Source organism: Astatotilapia calliptera, chromosome 13 (genome assembly GCF_900246225.1).
Source record: "Astatotilapia calliptera chromosome 13, fAstCal1.2, whole genome shotgun sequence".
NCBI classification, from domain to species: domain Eukaryota; kingdom Metazoa; phylum Chordata; class Actinopteri; order Cichliformes; family Cichlidae; genus Astatotilapia; species Astatotilapia calliptera.
Window position 1 is genome coordinate 22,814,295 of NC_039314.1, and position 16,169 is coordinate 22,830,463.

Here is a 16,169-nt window from a genome sequence, read left to right on the forward strand (position 1 = left end):
AAAGGAAAGCACGTTTCAACATTGCAAAACGCAAACAGATTTCCATCCCAGTAAGATAAATAAATATACACACATATAAACACACTAGTACGTACATGTTTTTTTTTAATCAGATGTAAGCTCTTTAAAAACATTTCCTCTGAGAATCTGTGTGTGTGTGTGTGTGTGTATCAGGGAGTCCCGTGGATTTTCCCAGCTCCTTATTTGGCCAGCAAGATATACTGCAGATAGGAATGAAGGGGGAGTGAGATAGCCAAACAGAGTGTGGAGAGAAATAGAGAGAAGATAGGGAAACTCCCGGTGATGATAGAAAGTAGCTTAAATGACACAAGGGGAGGAGGGTTTGACGCAAATACAAACACACACACACACACACACCTACACAGTTCTAGCTGACTCTGGAAGATGTAAAAGTTTTCAAAGGAATGATAATCTTTTTGATAAACTCTTCCTCTAAGCATTTGAGGGATTGGCTATAACCAACCAGCCAGTCATACTCAAGCCAGGATTTTTTTTCTTTGTATGTCACAACTCTCATCTAGAATTACAACCACTTATTTTCAGAAGACCACACTGAGAAACAGGCTAAACGTGCAAATTACATCTGTGACCTGCAGGCTAACAGTATATACATGGCACAACTGTGTAATCAAAAGCATCAGTGAACACGTTAAATGAGAGGCTCTTTTTCTTAGCCAGTAATAAATAACGTTAAAACAAAAACGTCATATAGTCAGATGGGCAGATAGGCAGTCAGATGAACTGGAAACCCTATAGTCCACAAGGAACTAATTGCAACCTTATCGCAGGTGTGTTTGTGTAACCTTTTTTGTATCCATTAGCCTCTATGCACTCTGGATTACACGTATTAGTGAGCAGAGTGGGTCTTATTAGAGAAGGCATGGCTGATCGCTGTCAGCTTATTGTTGTAGTTTCCCACAGAGGCCAGCACCATTATCAGCTTTGTCTTATAAAAACACTGCATGCAGACGGTACACACCAACACAGACCTCCTTTCTTTTGTAAAGTGGCATCACCAATACTCTTCCTTATAAAATTACTGCCAAATTCTAATTTATGCAAGTGCAGACATCAATATATAGACTTGTTCTCTGTATGTTACATAATGACTCTTAATGCAAAAGTGAAATTAGCTCAAACTAAAATAAATGCACACACATTCATACAAGCTGACACACAGATACATATCACGTACACTTATATACACACACAAACACACACACTTGCCTCTTTTGTTTAGTCTGTGACCAAAGTCCACCCACCAGCAATCTGTTCCACACAAACAAACCAGTTCACAGTCTCAAAAGCTAGTTCTTTACACACAAGCACATGCACACGCACACACCGCACTCAACTCCTACTTTTCCAAACTCACTTTTAAACAGTTTGGGCAAAAGATAGGCAGGCAAACCTGACACAAACAAACACATGTTGGCTGTAAACACTCAGCTATGTCATTTTCTTTAAAAGCACTTGAAGTGATTAGGGTTTTAATCACAACTTTCGACACAAACAGAGACAAACATGCGGGCTTGTTCCATCATGGTGATGTTATTTGGACTTGGTTGTCCTCTGCCCTCCTTTTTCCAGCTGTCCATTTCACACACACACACACACACACACACACACACACACACACACACACACACACACACACCAACGGAGCAGCAGAACTTTCCCCCTCAAACTTAAAATAAAGCGGTGGTTCCTCAAATTTTCCAATCCAAATACGTCGCTAAGGCAGGTTGCTGAGGAGAAGGGAGTGACCCGCGCTAATGCCTGTTGTGCTCTACGACTTCCTGTGTGGATGTATGGGGGATGTTGATGTGTGAGGCTAGGGAAAATGCTATCCTAGTGTCACATGCGTGCCCTATAATATAAATATATTTTAGGCTAAACACACATCTGTAACTGGATAGAAAATCAAAAGACCACTGAGCTGCATAGACTTTAAGACATATTTAATTTGTACCCTCATTATGGTGATCCAATTAGATGGTGAAAAGTTAAAGCTTAGAGCAATTACTCATATTTGTAAGGCAAAAAAAGAGAGATGTCTCCCTTGTTCTGTTTCCAAAATGGTAACTAAGTGTCTTCTCTACTATTGTCAAACTGTCCAAACTCAATGAGCACCAGAGACTAGAACCTACAAAATCATTGTGGAAAATGAAACCAAACAGGAGTATCTTGGATCACCACAAAGGAAAAGTGAGGGGGAGAATTCTATTTTGGTACATTGAGGTCACCCAGTGCCAAAGGTATGTGTTTGTAGTTTATGTGACTCAGGTCAGTTGTTTTTGAGCAATTCTTTGTCTGTTTAATTTGTTGTTTTATCTGTTTGGCTATTTCATGATGAGTTCTGATGTTATACCAGCATGGACAGAAATCCTATGTATGAAAGGCTATGAGGTGAAACGTGGAAGCAATAAAGGGGAAAAAGGAGGAGTGGTGGAGTGTTGGAGAAGCAGTGGAGTAGAGATCACAGCTGCTCAGATGTTCCCTTAGTTTATCATACGCTTTAGCAAAGTCAGATGGAGGACGTCTCTGTGGAAATACACAGATGTACACACATTGTATTCCCTGGAGTAATGTGCGTGCCTGAGCTTATCTGCATGTGTGTGTGAATTTTTGTATTCCTGCAGCTGAAATTTAGTGTGCTCATGCATGGGCGTGAAAGTGTGCTAGTGTGATACATTTGTGAATGCTGCCATGCAAGTGTGATACCACCTCTGTCTGAGTGAGTGTGTGCTGTATACCTGTGGGGACTAATATGACTTTTGGAAAGGGGAGTGGAGTCTTCTTTTTGACAGTTGGCTAATGTTAGTGTTTGGTTAGGTGAAGCTAAAAGACTATAGAGTGCACAACTTCAATGAGTTTGCACATGTTTATATGAAAACCATAAACTGTATATTTGATATGCGACTATCACACACCTTTGTTCACATCAGCTTTATTTTATATTATATTATAAAGGAAGAGGCAAAGAGGCACTAGTTACTACAAACAGTGTAGGCTATCAAAGTCCCTCTCACACATGTGCACACAAATCAGTGTAGTGTGGGAGCCAGTCCTCATCCTCAGGGTGTCAAATACTACAGTTTTGTAAAACCTGCTGGTGTCTCAGAGATTCACACAAGGTTGGTACTTGTCATATATATTGAATGCACCCTTTAGCTACAATCTTTCAAAATGCAGGGTCGATTTTGAACGGGCATACCTTAAACCAAACCATGTTCCCAAACCTAACCAAGTAAGATTTGGTATCTAAACTTGACCAGACAGCAAAGGAAAACAGAGTGCAAAACGCTAAATGGGTCACTTAGTAGCTTGGTAGCCTGGTCGTGACTTTAGCCGCTGTTACACATTCTGCCCTCTGTGTCCTTATGAGGGCTTCTCTACTTTTTCAAACTTCCAGCTCCCGGTGTCCATTATTACCAGCCCCACTGACAAAACTGAAGGTTTTTTTTTAAACCGCCTGGGAATGACAAAATGTTGAGTGTATGTTAAGTATTTGGCCTTTGTCTAAAATGCACTCACTTGTCATGACAAACTCAAAGACACACAAACGCGCACACATGCATGCACACACACACACACACACACACACACACATTATTGGTCTGGAAACAATCTTCTCCACCCCTGTTGGTTACCCAAACATGTTGTCACCATGGCAACCAAACAGCGTGCCGTATAGCCAGGATGATTGGATAGGAGATGAAGGTGCTGATGATAAATCCACTGCATTATTAATCAATTATATCTGCGCTGATGCACTGTCTGGATATGCTTGTTTGTCATGAGTATGTAAAGACATACATTGTGTGTGTGTGTGTGTGTGTGTGTGTGTGTGTGTGTGTGTGTGTGTGTGTGTGTGTGTGTGTGTGTGTGTGTGTGTGTGTGTGTGTGTGCGTGAGTGTGTGTTTATTTTTCCAGTAAGCTGGTCATCTGTTTGCCAGTTTCAACAGAAAAGTCGTCATTCTCAAAGTTTGCAGAAGAAAAGCCTGAATCCAAAACCTTTCATTTCAGTCTTAAGTATATATTCATATATTCATATATAAATTCACGCGAGCTGTCACTAATAGAATGTTTTACAAAGGCACTGACAGATGAGGGTAATAATACAAAACATTTGGCCTGTGCCTGATGCTTTTGTTTTTTAGGGGAAAATGGAGCCCAGATCCCTATTCACATGAGACCGCTGTTGTTCTGGGTCCCTCTGTGATTTGTGTTAATTTCAGAGTTCTGTGCTCTCAATCCTGTGCAAATCTGCCAATATTAAAAAAAGGAAAAAAAACATGCTTAAAATATGGGTCACACAAAATTGTTAATTGCTTTCAAAAGGAATTAAAATTACAAAAACTGTTATTGGCTCTCAAAGTTGGTTACTCTTGAGGAAAACCTGACAATAGTGTCAGTCCAGATGGTGTAATTGTAAATTCATAGGAAGTAGAAACAGAATTTATTCACAAGGGGAAAGTAAACATAACCTGTCTCCACTCTATCATTTGGGAGTGGCAGTGTCTTGTTCAATGGTTCCACCTTGAGGCAGCTGTTCCAGCTGTTGTGCGAATGTTAGCTGGCAGCCTGTGGATGAGATCTTCTCCATCCCAGAGGGTGGAGACTGCTCTCCATCTGCAGTTATAGGACAGTGATAAATGGACTAATCCCTCTAGTGTAATAAGTTAACCTCTGACATTTGCATGTGTGTGTGTTGGTGTTCTCAATAGTTTAATGAAATGACTTTCACTGCGTTTGTATATGTAATACAATGATTAACCCCTGGCCTTCCTGTGTATAATTAAATTATTATCAGAGCTGCTGTGTGTATTCAGTCACAAAAGAGGTGTGCTGTGGATGCTAAGGATGTCAATCCTAAAAACTATAAGCTAGATAAGTGTGGGACATTTGTAATTACCAGGTCATTATCATTTTATCCTGCTATATATTTCTGATCAACTAAATTTAAGAAGTAAATATGAACCTGTTTAATTTAGTCTTTGGGTCCTTTTTATGTGGAGTTTGCATCGTTTCCCTGTGTTTTGTGTGGGATCTCTCTGGCTACTCCAGGCTACCTAACTCCAGCAGCATTCATGTTAGGTTAACTGGAGAGTCTAAACTGGTGTTAGGTGTGAATGTGCAAGTATCAATGGTTGTCAGTCTCTGTGTGTCAACCATGCAATAGATGGCGACCAGTATGTACCCTGTCTCATGTCCAGTAACACCTGGGATGGGCTTCAGCTCCTCTATCACCCTGAATTGGATAAGTAGAATGAAATGGATGGATAATGATATAATCATATAATAATCATTATGCAAAATGAATACTTTCACTTACACCTCAATCACAAGTCTTTATTACAAAGTAACAAATTCCTCCGCTAACTTACACTTAATTACTGTGTTATTACTGTGTAATCTAACTGCATAAATTCTCCAGCGTTACCTGAATTCAATTTCTTGCCTTTCCAAGTACAATGACATGACTCTTCAGTACAGCAAGAACACATACTGTATTGTACTGTAGAAATACAGTGTAGTACTGCTATTATTTTTTTTTCTCTCAAAGGCATCATTATTTACTTTAGTCTACTGTAAATAGAATAACAGTGCAATGCAAAATTTTATAAAATACTAATTCTGTTGTATGGTATTACTCCTTAAGCCCTTTTCTGAATATTTCTTGTTCTGATGTTAGAGACTGACACATGTTTCTATTTGAAAGTTGTTATATGCACTGTCATACACCTTTTACTTTTCACATGGCTGCTCAGTGGTGAGAGAGGGAGGGATTCAAATTCTGCTAACACGGTGTTTGCTGACGATTCCACATTGGTTGCAGGTCTGCGATGAGAGATAACGCTTATATAAGCTCGTGTGTTCATGTTCCCATTTCTCATGCTATAGGGCAGATTTTGAGCTGTCTTTGTTATTGCCTGTAGTGGATTTGGATTAGAATATGGGTTTTGTTCCAGACTGGAAACACAAGATAAACACACTCATAAGCATATGTCCAGAGGCACTCAGTCACACAGCACACAAATGCTACATTCACCGCACCCCACTCTGTAGCACTGTGACCTGGAATATTAGCTGCCATGCCAAATGCGATCAAGGCCAACTCCCACAATAAATACACAGATACACACTCTCTCTCCAGAATTGCTGGTATACTTTATTGGTGGAAATCTAATTTTCAAAGAAAGAAATCCCTGCCTTGTCTTTGTTCTTTGACAAAACACTGTTAAAATTTGCCGGAAGAATGGTCAATGTGTTGTTTGTAATTTAGATGGAGACCAACAGTGGAATAAAACTCTCAGTGCTGGTTTTTGTGTTAAATCTCAGCCAGTTGCAGAACTTTGAGACTTTGAGAGAGAAAGATGGTTATTTTGCTCGTGCTATTTTAGTCGTGGCGTGTCAGCATGTTTGTTGTTCGCACTGTACTAAATTCTAGCCAGTTTCTCTTGTGTTAAATTGCAAGGCACAGCTAATCTTGACCTCATCTTGTTGAAAGCATTAATTGAAGGTGATGAATAATGCTGCAGAGATCTTTCTGTTCTAGTGCCTTAGATATGTCTAATTAAAAAATGTGCTGAATTTCTACACTTTAAATAGAGCTAGAACCACAAATGCTTGTTTGCTATAGCATATGCATGTAGCATTCTTAATTTTATGTAGGCTGGATATCCCAGCCTTTAACATCAGATACAACACATTTTCATGGAAATTGAATTGTTAAGTTTGCTTAAGTTTCCCACAGTCATCAAGGTTTAAAGGGAATACTTGTGGAAATAAAAAGTGCATTGTCAACATTGCATCCCAAAAGTTGACTGATTGCATTTGACAAATTCATCATCATGTCTCACGACTGCTCACTCACCAAACTGACTAGCAGAGTTGATAAACTCTCCACAGTTCATTTAGCCGGTAACATTCAAGATTGTTTTTCTCTATACTGAAGATGCCTGATATCATGGTGGATTGAAAGATTTAACTGAGCTTTGATCATGCTGGTAGAGTAAAGAGTATATCAGTTTGATCATTCCAGACGGATGTGAGCTGCTCCAATAACATAATAATAAAGATTAGTATGACATCCAGAGGAAATATGCAAACTTTCCATAGTTTTAAAAGCAAAAGAACAGCCTTCAGATACGTCCATGTGAAAATATTATGTAACCTGATAACTGGACGTGTATCTGTGGGAAAGTCGAGTACTGCTCTTTTCTGTTTCCTCTTGGTTTTCCAGTTTCCAGCCTGTCCTTTCCTCACTTTTCTGCCTTCTCTTCTTCTCTCCTCCTTTTTTCCCCTTCTCCCCCCCCCCCTCCCTCCTCCCCCTCCTTCTCTTCAGCAAAACCATCAAGGTGAAAATAATTGACGACGAGGAGTATGAGAAGAACAAAACATTCTACATAGAGATTGGGGAGCCTCGCCTGGTGGAGAGCAATGACACCAAAGGTCAGGAAGAGGGTGAGCCTCGTGATCCTGCGAATAGTGAAGCCTTGACCCCAGAGTGTCCGTCGCACTGCAGAGGCCGCATGTTCTTAACACATGGAGGCACACAGGAGGGGATTTATTGTTCTCCTGCTGTTGTGTCCTAAATATGACAGCGAACATGCGGCAGACTGTACGTCATCTCATCAACCACATCCACTACACCTTTGTCTGTGTGCATGTCTGTGTGTGCCTTTTGTGTATATACCTCGCCATGATGTTTGTTTATCATGCATGCATTTACCACCTCCCTCTATGTATGTGTACGTGTGTTGTCCCATACAGGAAGACCATAACCGTTAGGATCTTAGACCGGGAGGAGTACAATAAGCTATCCTCCTTCTACATTCTGCTTGAACCCCCCCAGTGGAGACGAAACAGGAAGGAACAGACAGGTTTGACGACTAATGAGCACTGAGAATGCACTTTCATGAATCCTGATTCAACAGACCATCACCAGAAATAAGTTCCTCATTCATTCTTATAACGCAGTTCTCCTTTGTTACTGTAGTTGCTGAGTGGGCTGTTAATGTTAACTGTTATCTCTGCGCAAAGAATAACTATAGTATTTCCGTGCAATATACTCAATCTGAGCAAGTTTTCAAATGTTCAGAACGTATAATTGACAAAAATTAAAGCTCATTTTTACGCTGTTCTATTACAGTGCTATGTATTGGGAAATGATGGAGTTACTTCCAACTAGAAAAATATAAAGCAGTTGTGGGTGGTGGTGAAAAAGCTCCAGAAACACTAAGTAAAAAATATGATTTCTGGAGGGAGCATTTGGCTGTCTCTGTTCAGTTTATTTGGCAGTGTTCTTGAAATGTTGGAATTTATTTTATGATTTCTAAATTTGCTTTTTCCAACCACCAACCCAAAGCCTAAATATTTAAAATGTACTTTTAAATATGACGAAGAAAAGCGGTAAATTTTAGCATCTGAAACGTTTGCGCCACAGGAAACGGTTGTTTGATAATTAAAGTAGCTGTTTAAATTTTGACATAACTTATAATTAAGGTGACTAATCGCTGCAGGGCATGGTCTAATATATCTCATATATAAAGAACATACATTAATTAAAAAATAATATATTTTGCATATAAACAAAATCTCAAACAATATCCAGGGAAAATATAGATTTTATCATCAGGTTATCAGTGCACGAGAGAAGCCTTGTTCTTGTCACTGTAAGCAATACAACATGATTTTCCTCAGCTTTGTAACTGGATGAGCCTTTGCATCTGTGCACATTGCCAGCATAGCTGATTACACAAATCTCCAAACATGGAAGCAAAGAAAAGAGACTACAGAGTCAGCGAGCCAGCTTTGTTTCAGTCTTTTTTATCATATTTATTTTATGTAAACCCTGATAAGATATTTGAGACAAGAGCACTTTGCAGTTAGAAGGAAGAACTGACACTTTACAGCTGGCAACACTATAAAACATAAAATCAAAGCATCAGTTACACTTATAGCATATTTCTGAAGTGACACAGAGCAGCACCCTTGTGTTTGCTCTTGATTTAGCAGGTCTGTTGATTTGGGATTCAGCCTGAGCATACACAGATCAGTTGTGTTGCTCCCTTCTGGACTTCTCTGTTTTTCCTCCTTTATTTTTTTCATTCTTAGTCTTTTTGCTCCTGAGCAAATTGAGCGGGAATTACACCTGTCCTCTCCTTTCTTCTCCTTTCCTTTTTCTCTTATCTACTTTGTTCCCCCCGTCATTCAGCCAAGAGCTTTCTGAGATATGTTTTCTGTTGGCGTTTGAAAATGTCACTGCTTGATTCAAAATGTTCTCGTACAGCTGGATTATGGATCACTGGGTTAAAAAAAACATATAGAAGCAGTACCTAACAGACTGCTAACTGTGGGGTTAACAATTCCCTAAGTACACATAACTGACACAGGACTTCTCTGATTATAATGGGCATGCTAGTAGATGGAAGAGCAACTATTGGCCCATATCTATGGGAGTCATAATGACTGATAATAGCCATTCACTGTGCTGATAACATATTAATGGGTGGAAAAACCCACAGTGACACAGGGCTGTTCTTCTTTTGCTCATGACATGTTGACATTCCACAGAGCCACTTTTTATGAAGAACTTTGTAGCTTTTCTACATTCTAGAAAATTAAATATTCCACAGACAGAAGCTGTTTCCTAAAGTTTAATTTAGTCCTATTTGAGTCATATCAAGCCTTTACTCTTCCAGGAGGAGGAATGCTTCAATGTTTCACACATCATTGTTAAGCAATCTGGTGCAGTTAAACCAGTGATCAAAATGTTTTGTAATCTAGTAGCTTAGTCAATTGAAATTTTATAAGCTCCCAAATATATTTTCTATAATAATATGTATTTCCTGTTAATAACACTGAAATGTTGATTCTAAGTTGTTCTATGATGTTGATTTAATGATTGAATCAAACAGTATTTCAGTTTCAATGCTTCCACCATGTAGTTAGGCTTTAGATGTGCATGTTAGTGTTTGTCTGCAACTCTGTGTTTGCCCTTAATCACTTGCTGAATCTATCTCCAGTGTGTTTATCCATTATCTCATATGAGATGCTCACCCCCCTTGTTTTTTATTACAAAGTAATTTATTGTAAAGTTGTTGGGGGGGTTTTAAGTGAGAAATGATCCATTTTATATATATTGTTATTTTGACACACACTACAGAGATTGATAAATCACATACTGTTAAGGAGTTTGAGATATATCCTCAGTTTTCTGTTTACATGTTGTCTAAAATGAGTTTTATGACCTTAAATGTACTTTAGCTCTTTTGGGTACACTCATTAAAAGTAGTTCTTTCTCTCTCTGTTTTACACACTCACACAGAGCAGCCATATCAGTGTGCTAATGGCAGCATGTGTTTACCAGGCATCAGCAGTGTTTATAGTGATGAGGGGATCAAAGACAAGGGCTGGATATCACATTATCACAGTCAGGAGATCAACCACACCTCCGGGATACACAGGAACACGCAAACACACACTGTCTGTGTGTTTTATGATCTGATGTGCTGGTTGTCTGTACTAAATGAGCCCTGCACATCTCTTAATGGCATTAACCCCTTTTTCGTGTGTTTGTCCATCCTGTTGTTTATCTGTGCATGTTCTGTATGCATATAGCCACGTACACATATCACTGTATGCTTGCATTATCAACATTATTGTTTTTGTCTTTGTCATAGAACATTTGACCAATTTTCTATCCTCCCGAAGGTATTTCAAGGTTTTGTGTGTTTTATGGAGAAGGCATTGGACTGTGTCCTGCAGGGGATCCAGTAGGGGTACTTAGCCCAGGTATCTGGCCTCTTGTTAGGGCCATTCAGCCACAGTTACCCTTTTTCACCAATGTCAGTCATAATTTTTACGGATATAATTTCTAGGAATTGCCAAGTAGCAGATGGTTTCCACTTGTTCTGGTCTCTGCTTTTTGTAGATGTGGTTCTGATTTTTCATCAGGTGGTTGCCTCCAACTGGCACTGGAGAAGTGGTTTGGAGTCAAGTGTCAAGTGGTGGGAATAAAAACTAGCACCTCCAAGTATGAGCCCATAGTTCTCAGCTATGTTTCTTGTCAGGGCCTAGCTGCTACCCCAAGTGGAGGAATTTAAGTATATCTTGGGATCTTGTTGGAGAATGAGGGGAGTGGTGGGAGATTGACAGACTCCTAGAAGCCTCTTAAGTGAAGTTTTTTGAGCATGCCACAATAGGAGGAAGGCTCAGGGCATACCTCAAAGGGAGAGGTTATATCCCTCGACTCGCTTGGTCTGCAATTGTAATGCCTCTGTGTTCAAGCACCTCCTCAAGCTTGGTGAGTTTGAAGCAGTGGCTGGGGAGAGGGAGGTCTGGGTGTCTCTGCTTAGACTGCTGTTTAGTAATAAACAAATATACTAAATATTTTTATATCTTTTGTCTTCAAAAAACAGTATTTGATGAGATTAGACAGAAAAAAAAAATCTCTAGAAATACGTCTTTAAAATTAGAATTCTTATGTTGCAGGGTTACATAAAATCTATGAAAAACCAAAAGTGGACCTGATTTACTCGCTATGTTTTTGCAGCTATATTCCACTTCTAGGCTTCTTCTTCCTCCTGCTACATTTGGATTGACAGTCTGACCCTCAGGGACAAATTAAGAGCATGGTGCACAACCCTGTGAATGTCAAAAGAAACAAGCATTCAAATGCTTGCACTTCTGAAATCATTTCTTCAGGCATGGAAACTGCAGGCATTTCCGCTGAAGAGTGGTGAGACACAGCTTTCATCAGCAGTGATAATTGACTTTTATCAGTTCTACACAGATGCTGATGTTTGTTCTTTGTCCATCAGAGCCTTTAGTTTTCAGGCCCCTCTTTTATGGAAACATGAATTACAAGAGTCCAACCTAGATGTAATAAATGCATGAACTAGTTTTTCAGCATCACTCGGAGACTGGATATTTCTAATTTTAGAGATATTGCGCAAATGGAAGAAAGCAGTCCTACATATTTGTTTAATATGTGCGTTGAAGGACATATCCTGGTCAAAAATGACTCCAAGCTTCCTCACAGTGTTACTGGAGGCCAAGCTAATGCCATCCAGAGTAAGGTTAGATCTGGTTAGATACCATATTTCTAAGATTTTCTTGGCCAGTACAATAACCTCAGTTTTATCTGAATTAAGAAGCAGAAAATTAGATGCCATCCAGGTTTTTATGTCTTTAAAACATTCCTGCAGTTTAACTAATTGTTGTGTGTTATCTGGCTTAATGGACAGATAAAGTTGTGTGTCATCTGCATAGCAGTGAAAATGTTTGCTATGCCTTCTGTTGATACTGCCTAAGGGAAGCATGTATAATGTAAATAGAATTGGTCCTAGCACTGAACCCTGTGGAACTCCATAATTAACTCTCCATTTATGTGAACAAATTGGAGTTGATCAGATAGATATGATACAAACCACTGCAGCCTAGTACCTGTTATACCTACAGTGTGTGCTAATCGTTCTAATAGAACATTATGGCCAACAGTATCGAATGCTGCACTGAGGTCTAGCAGGACAAGCACAGAGATGAGTCCACTGTCAGAAGCCATAAGAAGATCATTTGTAACCTTCACTAAAGCTGTTTCTGTACTGTTAGCTGTTTGACAACTACTCTTTCAAGAATTTGAACATTTAAAAATGTTCTGTATTTGGTCAAAACAGCATTGCATTGTTCAAAGACATAGGACCACTTACACATTACCTCTACAGGGTTGTTCTGCCCTGGAAACCCATGCCGCGAAGCTCCCGGCACACATTCTTTGCGCTGATGTTAATGGCAGAGGTTGGTTTTGCTGGTTATTGAGTTATTGAGTTGCCAGGGCATTTGTGACTATTACGACTATTATGCTCCATGCACCTCAGCAGTCACCACCTTTTGAGTGGTCTGTAATTTCATAGCTGAGCTCCTGGGAGTTTTACCCCTCATATATAAAAGGCATGACTCCACTGGACAGGCAGGCAGGCAAAATCCTAAGATTTCCCAAAACTGTTAGTATGGTGGTGGGATGTGGTGTGTGGCTCAACTGCACGAGAGGGATGCAGTAGCGGGTTCAGGGGCAGTACCAGGGGAAATTGGCTGGCACAGCTGCCATCAGCTAATCACGATTCTCCGATTTATTTTAGGAGGACGCTAGAGGAGGAGTTTCAAATTCAGTGTTTGTGTTAGGCACAGAAATAAATGTCTGAAATAAAGTCTGGGTTTAGACTTTTATTCAGCCTGAACGACTGATGGCTGTAGCTTAGGTGGTAGAGCAGGGCATCTGCTATTCAGAGGGTTGGTGGTCCGATTCCCTCCAGTCTGGATGCCAAATATCTTTGAATGAGGCAAGTAAAGGCAAATAAAAGTGCATTGACTGCTCAGATAGACTAGAAAAGTGCTATATAAGAACCAGTCCATTTACCATTTAACAGAGTGTTGAGTCTCAGGCAAGCTTGAATAATGATGACCTTGACCAAGGTCAGATTCTGATTTTCTGAAACTCTTGTGAACATGATAACTGAGCTGGTCAAGTTGGTTAATTCAATGAAAGCATCCTCCTGCTCTCTTGATATTTTACCTGGATCTTTGTTTAAAAATGTCTTTCAGTCTATTGGTCCCTGTGTGCTCACAATTATTAATACCTCACTGGTTTCTGGTCAGGTCCCTGTTTATTGTAAGAATGCTGTTATTCACCCACTGTTAAAAAAAACCTAAGCTTGATGCTTCTCTTCTCAGTAGCTACAGACCGATTTCAAAATTACCGTTCATTTCTAAGATTTTAGAAAAGGTTGTGGCTAAGCAGCTTATAGTTGTTCTAGCTACAGATTTTGCACAAGTGCATAGACTCCATTAGATGTTGGATGGCTGGAAACTTTCTTTAACTAAATGAGGAGAAGACTGAAGTTCTTGTTTGTGCTCCTAAAAATTTTGTACCTAGTGTTATGGAAAGCTTGGGTCCACTTGCTACATTTGCAAAACCGTCTATCAGGAGCCTTGGTGTTAGTATTGACTCAGCTCTGACTTTGGATGCCCATGTAAAATCCTTGGTTCGCTCCTGTTTTTATCATTTGAGAAACATTGCTAAGCTGAGTCCCATTGTATCGCGCTCCGAATTAGAAATTGTCATTCATGCATTTGTTTCATCTCGTCTGGATTATTGTAATTCTTTGTTTACTTGTTTATGTAAAGCCTCTTTGGAGCGTCTGCAAGTTGTTCAGAACGCTGCTGCAAAGCTTCTGACCAAGTCCTCCAAGTTTTCCCATGTCACACCCCTGCTGATTCAGCTGCACTGGCTCCCCGTTAAATTCAGGATCCAGTTTAAGGTTTTGACCTTGACTTTCAGGGCCCTGCATGGACAAGCACCAACATATATAAGTGAACTTTTGCATCCATACATTCCCAGCAGGTCCCTGAGGTCATGTGACCAGGGCTTGCTTGCTGTCCAGCACACGAGGCTGAAAACAAAAGGCGACAAAGCTTTTGGAACTGTGGCCCCCAGATTGTGGAACTCTCTCCCTTTGAGCCTGAGATCTGTGGACTCAGTGGTCGCTTTTAAAAAAACAGCTAAAAACCCATCTTTTTAAACTTGCTTTTAGTTGATTTTTATTTTTAGGTTTTAGCTTCTGTGAAGCACTTTGTGATTTTTATCTTGAAAGGTGCTATATAAATAAAGTTTTACTTACTTACCGTATTTCCCGGACTACAAAGCGCACCTGAATATTAGCCGCACAAGCTAAAATCAGGGGAAAATCCTGTTTTGTACATACATTAGCCGCACCTGACTAAAGGCCGCAGGTGTTTCAATGTTGACTCATCATATGTAAGAGAATATGCACAAAGGGAATTGTCAGGAAAGAGATGGCTGTTTGGAGACATCACTTTTATTAATATTTTGAAAAACAAGTTATGGGTACATATTTGCACATGTAGTACATAACAGTAACCTACAGCACACCAGAACAATAGATTCAGCCTACCTTTTAGGCTCAGGTGCAGTGACACAGCTTTAACAAGAAGAAAAGTCAGTCATTCACCATCTTTCTCTTCTTCCTGCCCACTAAAACCACCAAAGTCCTCTTCTCCAGTGTCGGATACGAACAGGCTCAGGATGGCTTCGTCATCCACTCTCCGCTTCTCTCCTTCGTTGTCACTTTCAAAACCAAAGAAATCCTCGTTGTCAGAGTCGAACACCCTCAGAAGGGCCGTGGCGGTGTCCTCCTCTCCATCATGCAGCAGTCCAGCCCTTAGAAATCCGTTGGTGATCGTGGATGTTTTCACACTTTTCCACGCTGTCAGAATCCACCGGTGGAGTTGGGCATAACTTGCTTTTCGCAAGTTTATCGCCGCTCATCATCCACGCCTCCCGCTGAACGCGTAGCGCTACTTTGAAGTTTGTTTTTCGCGCTACTTCGTACGGCACTACGTTGCCTGGCGGACGGACACGTGACCAACATACCACTCTTGAACCCCGATCCTTCCGCCAGGCAACGTAGTGCCGTACAACAGCGGAACAAACAAAACAAATCCTCTTACGATATGACAACAATCATGGACAATCCATAGAAAAGCCGCACCTGACTAAAAGCCGCAGGGTTCAAAGCTGGTGCAAAAAGTAGCGGCTTATAGCCCGACAATTACGGTACTTACTTACTAATAACTAAGGATGAACTAGGATTTTCAAATTAAAAATCTCTGGTTGCAGCAGATGAGTCTGAGTCTGGTTCTGCCAGAGGTTTCTTCCTGTTAAAAGGGAGTTTTTCCTTCCCACTGTCACCAAAGTGCTTGCTCATAGGGGGTCATATCATTGTTGGATTTTTCTCTGTATGTATTATTTTGGGGTCTATCTTAAAATATAAAGCACGTTGAGGTGACTTTTGTTGTTATTTGGCACTGTATAAATAAAATGGAATTGAATTGAATTGAATTAGAAAAGTCAAAATCTCAGAAGTCTGAGGACCTTTTCTCAGAAAATCTTGTGGATGAATGTGGTAACTCAAGAAGGAAGTCACCACATTTTTTCAAGTTTATACCATAGGTGTTCAGGAGGCTGAGGGGTAGCACTGGCAGCTTTTTATAACAAACACAGTTGAATATGTGAAAACATGGGACTATGTTGTTTTGTATTCTTAATTTCCAATTAGTGT

At 40.0% G+C, this 16,169-nt stretch overlaps 1 protein-coding gene across 4 annotated transcripts in view; it reads left to right on the forward strand.

Moving 5' to 3' along the window:
• slc8a1b (solute carrier family 8 member 1b) overlaps positions 1–16,169 on the forward strand; it is a 146,392-nt gene that overhangs the window by 91,260 nt on the left and 38,963 nt on the right. For 2 of the 4 annotated variants that reach the window (XM_026189820.1, XM_026189823.1), the window contains exon 5: positions 7,373–7,491. In XM_026189820.1, coding sequence (XP_026045605.1) covers positions 7,373–7,491 — 119 coding nt within the window. Of the gene's footprint in view, positions 1–7,372; positions 7,492–7,800; positions 7,911–16,169 lie in introns of all 4 variants that reach the window. The other 2 variants (XM_026189821.1, XM_026189822.1) reach the window with 2 other exon arrangements.